Source organism: Chiloscyllium plagiosum, chromosome 51, assembly GCF_004010195.1.
Source record: "Chiloscyllium plagiosum isolate BGI_BamShark_2017 chromosome 51, ASM401019v2, whole genome shotgun sequence".
Taxonomy (NCBI): domain Eukaryota; kingdom Metazoa; phylum Chordata; class Chondrichthyes; order Orectolobiformes; family Hemiscylliidae; genus Chiloscyllium; species Chiloscyllium plagiosum.
Genome location: NC_057760.1, coordinates 617,231 through 627,214, shown reverse-complemented (window position 1 = coordinate 627,214; position 9,984 = coordinate 617,231). Strand labels below are relative to the sequence as shown.

At 55.4% G+C, this 9,984-nt stretch overlaps 1 protein-coding gene across 1 annotated transcript in view; it reads left to right on the top strand.

The window, feature by feature from the left end:
* The first annotated feature begins 9,686 nt into the window (after positions 1-9,686).
* Positions 9,687-9,984, top strand: part of mrps21 (mitochondrial ribosomal protein S21) — a 2,833-nt gene continuing 2,535 nt past the window's right edge. Inside the window, exon 1 of the mRNA XM_043684101.1 lies at positions 9,687-9,827. Coding sequence (XP_043540036.1) covers positions 9,745-9,827 — 83 coding nt within the window. The 5' untranslated portion in view covers positions 9,687-9,744. The remainder of the gene's footprint in view (positions 9,828-9,984) is intronic.

The following is a 9,984-nucleotide window of genomic DNA, read 5'->3' as shown; positions in this document are numbered from 1 at the left end:
CATCGCTAGCGAGGCCAGCATTTATTGCCCATGTCAGAGGGCAGTTAAGAGTCAACCTCTGTTGCTTTGGGTCTGGAGTCACGTGTAGGCCAGGCCAGGTAAGGATGGCGGTTTCCTTCCCTAAAGGATTTCAGTGAGCCAGGAGGTGATAGAGACATAGTGGTCTGCGCTGTAGCTCCTTCTTAAAATGTAGGTTTCTCTCAGTGCAAGTAGTCTGTAACCAGAGTGGCTGGGACTCAATGGCTAGAATTCCTCCCTGGAAAGTGCATAAGCATTAAAATGACCAGTTGGATCAGAATTTCCTTTGTCAATAGTGTGTTTTTGACATAAAATGCTACTCAGAAGTATCAGTGTAAAGCAAAATTACACTGTCCAAACCTAGCTGAATTTTCAAACACAATTAACTTTGACAGATTTGAAGCATGGGTATTATACCTTATTGACATCCAACTCAAATATACACATGTAACAGCAGTAACGCTATGTCAGAATGATTAGTGTTGGGACTTCAACCACTCACAATTGAAATAATTGACAAGGATGAAGGGATCATAGAATCCCTACAGTGTGGAAACAGGCCATTCAGCCCATCAAGTCCACACCACCCCTCCTTAAAGCATCCCACCCAATCACTGTAACCCTGTATTTCCCATGGCTAATTCACCTAACCTGCACATCTTTGGACTGTGGAAGGAAACTGGAGCACCCTGCGGAAACCCAAGCAGACACGGGGAGAATGTATACACACACACACGCACATACACATACACACATAAACACATAAACACATACATACACAGACATACATACACACACACATACATACATATACACATACACATACATAGTCATACACACACACACAGTCATACATACACACACACACACAGTCATACACACACATACACTCACAGTCATACACACACACACACACAGAGTCATACACACACACAGACATTTTTAGTTATTGCATAAAACAAAAAGGGGCTTCTGGGTAACAGTGTTGGAGGAGGGTGAGGGAAATCATAGTATGTTTGCCTCTGCTACTGAGTGGGTGACCGTAGGGTGAAGGAGTGGGATTGGTAGTGATGCCACCCACAGGCGAATAGCCATTTGCCAGAAGGGGGTTGGGGAGGGAGCCCACAGCTAGCACTACTGAAAGGAATGGGAGCTGAGGGAGTGCAGCATGAGCCAAGTTACCCCTAAGCCCTCATCACACGAGATTTCATGGTCAGCCATTTCACTCGGAGTGTGACCTGACTGACCGGTTTGATGGGTGCCAAAGGAGAAAAGAAAGGAGCATTTGGTTTGACAGTTTCAGCCAAGAGTCCTTATTGACTGGATTCCCAGTCCGCAGATCCTCATGTGTGCAGCATTCTTGGAGATTTGTGGAGTGGGCACCATCGGAGGGTCAGCGCTGAGGGACCGGGCCCTGTCGGAGGGTCAGCGCTGAGGGAGTGGGTGCTGTCAGAGGGTCAGTGCTGAGGGAGTGGGCACTGTCAGAGGGTCAGTGCTGAGGGAGCGGGCACGGTCAGAGGGTCAGTGCTGAGGGAGCGGGCACTGTCAGAGGGTCAGCGCTGAGGGAGCGGGCACTGTCGGAGGGTCAGCGCTGAGGGAGCGGGAGCTGTCAGAGGGTCAGTGCTGAGGGAGCGGGCACTGTCAGAGAGTCAGTGCTGAGGGAGCGGGCACTGTTGAAAGGCCAGTGCTGAGGGAGCGGGCACAGCTGGAGGGTCAGTGCTGAGGGAGTAGGCACTGTTGGAGGGTCAGCGCTGAGGGAGCGGGCACTGTCGGAGGGTCACTGCTGAGGGAGCGGGCACTGTTGGAAGGTCAGCGCTGAGGGAGCGGGCACTGTCAGACGGTCAGCGCTGTGGGAGCGGGTGCTGTAAGAGGGTGAGTGCTGAGGGTGAGTGCTGAGGGAGTGGGCACTGTCAGAGGGTGAGTGCTGAGGGTGAGTGCTGAGGGAGTGGGCACTGTTGGACTGTCAGTGCTGAGGGAGCGAGTGCTGTCAGAGGGTCAGCACTGTGGGAGCAGACACTATCAGAGGGTCAGTGCTGAGGGAGTGGGCACTGTTGGAGAGTCAGTGCTGAGGGAGTGGGCGATGTTAGAGGGTCAGTGCTGAGGGAGCGGGCGCTGTCGTTGGGTCAGTGCTGACGGAGCACCGCACTGTCGGAGGGTCAGCGCTGAGGGAATGGGCACTATCAGAAGGTCAGTGCTGAGGGAGCGGGCACTGTCAGAGGTTCAGGGCTGAGGGAGGGCCGCAGTGTTGGAGGGTCAGTGCTGAGGGAGCGCTGCACGGTCAGTGCGGAGGGAGTGGGCACTTCGGAGGGTCAGTACTGAGGGAGCACCGCACTGTCAGTGGGTCAGTGCTGAGGGAGTGCCGCACTATGGAGGGTCAGTACTGAGGGAATGCCGCACTGTCAGTGGGTCAGTGCTGAGGGAGTGCCGCACTGTTGGAGGGTCAGTACTGAGGGAGCACCGCACTGTTGGAGGGTCAGTACTGAGGGAGTGCCGCACTGTCAGAGGGTCAGTGCTGAGGAAGTGGGCACTATCAGAGGGTCAGTGCTGAGGGAGTGGGCACTGTCGGAGAGTCAGCGCTGTGGGAGCAGAATTTGCTACTCTTTATCTGCTGTGTCTTATCAGGAAGATGGTTTGACCCGGAGCGAGAGGCAGGCTGGATGGAGTCAGTATTCAGAGCTGGAAGGGTCTGGAGTGTGAGAGGGGAGATGCCTCTCCAGACTTTGTCAGAGGGTTAATCAAGTGTCTCCATTACCAGGGACAGGACTGAGCCTCACCTCCACTCTCTGCAATGGTCTGAAAACGTCCTCCGAGCCACAGAAACAAACTCCAGACTCCTAACGCTCTGACAGCCGACTCCATCCCTTCTGGAAGTTGACTGGTGCCCCAAACTGAGAGAGAACCTGAACGTTTGCAGAGATTACAGCTTGCCGAGGAGATACTGAGGATTTGCCAGCTCCAACTGGATTTCAAGCCTCTTTCCAGAACCATGCCCACTTGCTAATCCAACCATGTTAAGGTGGAGCAGCCCTGGTTAAGGTGGAAGTTGCTTCTGCTGCCTATGAAGACCATACCTTGCTGAACCTGTCCTCCCTCGTCCGCTGCTCAATGGATTTCGGTTTTAAACGAGAATCTCACACAGAGGCAGCTCTGTTAGAGACCCCCCTGATTCAAGCTGACTGCGGCAGTCAGGAGGTTACTGAGGAAGCGGGCACTGTTGGAGTTTCAGGGCTGAGGGAACGGGCACTGTCAGAGGTTCAGGGCTGAGGGAGCAGGCACTGTCAGTGGGTCAGTGCTGAGGGAGCGCTGCACTGTCAGTGGGTCAGTGCTGAGGGAGTAGGCACTTCGGAGGGTCAGTACTGAGGGAGCACCGCACTGTCAGTGGGTCAGTGCTGAGGGAGTGGGCACTATGGAGGGTCAGTACTGAGGGAATGCCGCACTGTCAGTGGGTCAGTGCTGAGGGAGTGCCGCACTGTCGGAGGGTCAGTACTGAGGGAGCGCCGCTCTGTTGGAGGGTCAGTACTGAGGGAGCGCCGCACTGTTGGAGGGTCAGTACTGAGGGAGCGCCGCACTGTCAGTGGGTCAGTGCTGAAGGAGTGCTGCACTGTGGGAGGGTCAGTATGAGGGAGTGCCGCATTGTTGGAGGGTCAGTACTGAGGGAGCGCCACACTGTCGGAGGGTCAGTGCTGAGGGAGTGCCGCACTGTCGGAGGGTCAGTGCTGAGGCTGTCCCACATTGTTGGAGGGTCAGTGCTGAGGGAGTGCTGCACTTTCGAAAGGTCAGTGCTGAGGGAGTGCTGCACTGTCAGTGGGTCAGTGCTGAGGGAGCACCGCATTGTTGGAGGGTCAGTGCTGAGGGAGCGCCGCACTGTCAGAGGGTCAGTACTGACGGAGCGCTGCACTGTCGGAGGTTCAGTGCTGAGGGAGTGCCACACTGTGGGAGGGTCAGTACTGAGAGAGTGTCGCACTGTGGGAGGGTCAGTGCTGAGGGAGTGCCGCACTGTCAGAGGGTCAGTGCTGAGTGAGTGCTGCACTGTCGGAGGGTCAGTGCTGAGGGAGCGCCGCATTGTTGTAGGGTCAGTGCTGAGGGAGTGCCGCACTGTCAGAGGGTCAGTGCTGAGGGAGCACTGCACTGTCAGTGGGTCATTGCTGAGGGAGCGCCGCACTGTCGGAGGGTCAGTGCTGAGGGAGCGCTGCACTGTCAGTGGGTCAGTGCTGAGGGAGCACCGCACTGTCAGAGGGTCAGTACTGAGGGAGCGCTGCACTGTCAGAGGGTCAGTGCTGAGGGAGTGCCACACTGTGGGGGGGTCAGTGCTGAGGGAGTGCTGCACTGTGGGAGGGTCAGTACTGAGGGAGTGCCGCATTGTTGGAGGGTCAGTACTGAGGGAGCGCCACACTGACGGAGGGTCAGTGCTGAGGGAGTGCCGCACTGTCGGAGGGTCAGTGCTGAGGGTGTCCCACATTGTTGGAGGGTCAGTGCTGAGGGAGTGCTGCACTTTCGGAAGGTCAGTGCTGAGGGAGTGCTGCACTGTCAGTGGGTCAGTGCTGAGGGAGCACCGCATTGTTGGAGGGTCAGTGCTGAGGGAGTGCCGCACTGTCGGAGGGTCAGTGCTGAGGGAGCGCCGCATTGTTGTAGGGTCAGTGCTGGGGGAGCGCCGCACTGTTGGAGGGTCAGTGCTGAGGGAGTGCCGCACTGTCGGAGGGTCAGTGCTGAGGGAGCACTGCACTGTCAGTGGGTCAGTGCTGAGGGAGTGCCACACTGTGGGGGGGTCAGTACTGAGGGAGTGCCGCATTGTCAGAGGGTCAGTACTGAGGGAGCGCTGCACTGTTGGAGGGTCAGTACTGAGAGAACGCCGCACTGTCAGTGGGTCAGTGCTGAGGGAGTGCTGCACTGTGGGAGGGTCAGTACTGAGGGAGTGCCGCATTGTTGGAGGGTCAGTACTGAGGGAGCGCCACACTGTCAGTGGGTCAGTGCTGAGGGAGTGCCGCACTGTCGGAGGGTCAGGGCTGAGGGTGTCCCACATTGTTGGAGGGTCAGTGCTGAGGGAGTGCTGCACTTTCGGAAGGTCAGTGCTGAGGGAGTGCTGCACTGTCAGTGGGTCAGTGCTGAGGGAGCACCGCATTGTTGGAGGGTCAGTGCTGAGGGAGCGCCGCACTGTCGGAGGGTCAGTACTGAGGGAGCGCTGCACTGTGGGAGGGTCAGTGCTGAGGGAGTGCTGCACTGTCGGAGGGTCAGTGCTGAGGGAGTGCCACACTGTCAGTGGGTCAGTGCTGAGGGAGCTCTGCATTGTTGTAGGGTCAGTACTGAGGGAGTGCCGCACTGTCAGTGGGTCAGTGCTGAGGGAGCTCTGCATTGTTGGAGGGTCAGTGCTGAGAGAGCGCCGCACTGTCAGCGGGTCAGTACTGAGGGAGTGCTGCACTGTCAGAGGGTCAGTGCTGAGGGAGCACCGCACTGTCAGTGGGTCAGTGCTGAGGGAGCGGTGCATTGTTGGAGGGTCAGTGCTGAGGGAGTGCTACACTGTGGGAAGGTCAGTGCTGAGGGAGGTCCGCACTGTTGGAGGGTCAGTGCTGAGGGAGCGGCGCATTGTTGGAGGATAAGTGCTGAGGGAGCGCCGCACTGTCGGAGGGTCAGTACTGAGGGAGGGCCGCACTGTCGGAGGGTCAGTACTGAGGGAGTGGGCACTGTCGGAGGATCAGTATTGAGAGAGCGCTGCACTGTCAGTGGGTAAGTACTGAAGTAGCGCCGCACTGTCGGAGGGTCAGTACTGAGGGAGCGCCGCACTGTCAGAAGTGCTGTTTTCTTGCATAGAAAACAAATAGTAGTCTGTCCTGTCCTTTCAGTTTGTGATCTCACGACACAGAGAGGGGTGAAGTGGATCCTACGCCAATATCCTCACCTGAGAATCCTCAAAGAACATAATTGAAAACACGTGAATATGCCTTGTGATATCACTTCTGAATGTGTGAGGGCTTGCTTTGAGGAAGGAGTCCTGTATTCCCAATATTTCAATGGGGGCTGCACTTCAGAATTGTACTTCGCTGGCTGGTTAACTCTGGGGGGGTGGGGGGGGGTAGTCGTATCGGTGTGGGCAGAGGTGCTAGTTAAATGTACGTTCCCGCTGTGCCTTGGCTCGGTCACTCACTGGCCAGACTCTGCTGCGTGCTTGCAATTAAAATATTTCGGAGTCTTAAAACGCGTTTCACAGAGAAGGCTTTGCGCTAATGCTCTTAACAGTCTGGATGGAAGTGAATGAATTCAATAAAAATGGGGCTTTGCCAGAAAGCCCAGGGAATGTTTTGAGCACAGCAGGATCCCACAGTAATTCTGGGTTTGTATTTGGCGTTGAGAGAGGGATTTTGCCCTGGGATGAGGGAATTCAGGTGAACCTTGGCCCACCACCCCCTGCTGTTTCCTCCTCTGGTTTTCCTGTTGTGTGTGTGTGTGTGTGTGGTGGGTGGGGGTCACGGTGTTGGTGAGGGGGCGTGGGTTAGGGGGCTCTTGGCCGAGGCAACTATGCACGCTCTGTTTGGGCCTTCTAAGTGTTTGATGCTCCCCAGTCTTCACCAACAGCAGCGTTCTCCTGGTAGCTGAGTTCATCCAACCCCATCCCCCCATCTGCTCTGCTCCCACCCCCACACGGGGTCTCATTCACCTCATTGGCTGCTAACCTACACGAACACCTCTTTCCATCTGTCTATGGACCCCAACTCCTTCCCTATCTCCGTCACCTCCTCCAGCTCCTACACCCCTTCCCTATCCCTGTCACCCCCTCCAGCCCCTACACCCCCTCCCTATCTCTATCACCTCCTCCAGCCCCTACACCCCCTCCCTATCTGTCACCTCCTCCAGCCCCTCCAGCCTCTCCAGGGACATGGGACAAATGCTGGCAAATGGGACTAGATTAGTTCAGGATATCTGGTCGGCATGGACGAGTTGGACCGAAGGGTCTGTTTCTGAGCTGTACATCTCAATTATTCTAATCCATGTCCCCCTGATGACCAACCCTCATGTCCCTGGGAACACTTTCCTCCCTCATTGATTCAATCCAACCAACAGCCCCTTCCTGATTCTGAACGCCCCTAGCTGGTTCTACCAGAGTGCCATTTACAAATTTAAATAGTTTCTTGCCTCACTTAATAGGGGGAGGCCTTGTTTTGTTGGCCGATCGAAATGGGATTTCGGGAGGTTTCAGAGCTGACAGCCAATAGATAGAACCAGCACTTTGCAGACTTTTAGAAATATTAGCATGAATTTTAAGGAATATATTGTTACGCACATCAGAAGCAGGTTGGTCATGGAGCTCTTCTGTCTCACAGTTGGGGACAACATCACTGCCCCATAAGAGTCCCTTGAAGCCTGTGCTTGTAATCTGTCTGCATCCTCTTTCATTATCAGGGCAGGAGGGAGGGATTGTGTTCCCAGATTACACCACCATTGTCATTGCAGGTACACACAAACCTCCCGTCCTGACCCTCCAGGGTTACCATCGGCAGATCAGAATGGTTGTCAAATAATTTCACCCATTCTGTATTGACCTCTGTAACCTCCTACAGCCCTAACACCCCCTCCCTATTTCTGTAACCCCCTCCAGCCCCTACACCCCCTCCCTATCTCTGTCACCCTCTCCAGCCCCCTACACCCCCTCCCTATCTCTGTCCCCTCCTCCAGCCCCTACACCTCCTCCCTGCCACCTCCTGATGCCCCCTTGTTTAATGCTCTCCTCTCCAGGGTAGTAATACCGCTAGTTACCTTTCCAAATGTTACGCTAAATGGCATCCCCATAACCCTTGAGTTAGGCCTGGAGGACAGAATGTGACCCAGTAATGGTGCCCCCCTCCCACAGTGCATTGATAGTTCCCCTAGAGGATTACCACTCGGCCTGCAAGAGGCACCGGAAATTCGAAGGGCTTGAGGGGTGGGAGAGAGACCAAGGCCAGGCCTCAAGGATGGGTGTTCATTTAGAGTCTAGTCTGACTGTTGCTGCTCGACTTTGGTTGGTGACGATTGGTCTGTGAGTGTGTGGGTTAACCTGTGAATGACTGAGTTGTGAGTCACACACACACACACCTGTCTGAGATGGAGTGGGTGAATGAATGACAGGGCTGTGTAGGCCAAGGCATGGATGGGACCGCACTCTGTCTCTCCTGAGATTGAGTGAATTGTCTGGTTTCCAAGGGAAGCCAGGACAAGTCCCAGGGAAGTCAGCGTTCCCTTTAATGACTTCCCAAAATCCTTTATAGCCACGTCAAGTACTTAGTCAAAGGGTAGCCATCACTGTCACGTGGCAGGCAGCTCATACACAGCAAGATCCCACAAGCAATGGTTGTGACTGGATCAACTGATGTCTATTGACAGGAAAATGTTGATCGAGGATATCAGGGACAACAGAGTCTCGGACTCAACTCCCCAAATGCTGACCTTCTGACAGTGTGGAACTCCCTCAACATTGACCCTCCAACAGTGCCCAACTTTTCAGCAATGACCCTTCGACAGTGCCTGCTCCCTCAGTACTGACTCTCGACAGTGCAGCACTCCATTAGCGCTGATCCTCCAACATTGCACCACTCCCGCACACTGACCCTCTGACAGTTCCCACTCTCTCAGCACTGACTCCCCGACAATGCCCTCTCCCTCAGCATTGACCCTTCGACAGTGCCTGCTCCCTCAGCATTGATCCTTCGACAGTGGCCGCTCCCTCAGCACTGACCCTCTGACAGTGCCCACTCCCTCAGCAGTGACCCTTCGACAGTGCCCGCTCCCTCAGCACTGACCCACCGACAGTGCCCACTCCCTCAGCATTGACTCTTCGACAGTGCCCGCTCCCGCAGCACTGACCCTCCGACAGCGCCCGCTCCCTCAGCACTGACCCTCCGACAGTGCCCGCTCCCTCAGCACTGACCCTCCAACAGTGCCTGCTCCTTCAGTACTGGCTCTCGACAGTGCAGTGCTGACTCTCCGACAGTGCGGTGCTCCCACTGGGTCACTGCGTATATTCGAGGCTGAGTTAGATTTCTGATGGAGGTGATGGGGAGTGGACAGACTGGAATGTGGGATTGAGGCCATGAGCACAGAGTCATGGAGGTCAACAGCAGGCCCTTCAGCCCAACCTGTCCATGCCATCCAGTTATCACAGTTAGTCTGGTCCCATTTGCCTCCATTTGGACCATATCCCTCCATGCCTATCCCATCCATACGCTTCTCAATTCTCAAGCCTGTTCCGCCTCCACAACCACCTCTTGGGGGCCCTATGCTGATAGCCTCGAGGGGCCGAATAGCCTCATTCTTATTTTCTGACAGTGGAAAAGCATCAGAAATAATTGGGAGCTCAACTTTGAGGAGTACAAGATGTAAGTTTAAGTGGTTATTTCATTCTGGGATTGGGCAGAAAAGGAAAATCAAAATGAGAGGAGAAAAAAGTGATTTGGAATCCCAGTCTCCAGACGCTGAATCATTTTCCTTGTAAACATGCTTCCAAATAAATTAACGAAATGGAGATAAATGAGCATGCAAACACAATTTTGGGTGCACACTGAAATGGAACAAGTTGTCCCATGGAGCAGTGGTTAGTGGAGAAGGAACTTATTGGGACGCGGAACCTCCGCGCGGGGATCGGGGTTGCCAGGGCGCGGGGGGAGCGGTTTGGCAGGGCGCCATTAAATGTCAACGGTCCGTCCCATTGGCCCGTCCCCCGCCACGACTTCCGGTCGGGTTCCCTTCCCCCCCCCGAAGATGGCGGCTCACGCTCGCTTCGTGGCGCGGACGGTGATGGTTCAGGGCGGCGACGTGGATGCGGCTTACAGGACCCTGACCCGGTGAGGGCGGGTTCCCCTGTGGGGTAGGAAGTAACGGGGGGGGGAAGAGGGAAAGGAGCTATTCCGCCACGGGGGGCGTCACACAACTGGAGTGTTCCTCTGTGTGTGTCCCCCTACCCCCCTCCCTATCTCTGTCACCCCCTCCAGCCCCTACACC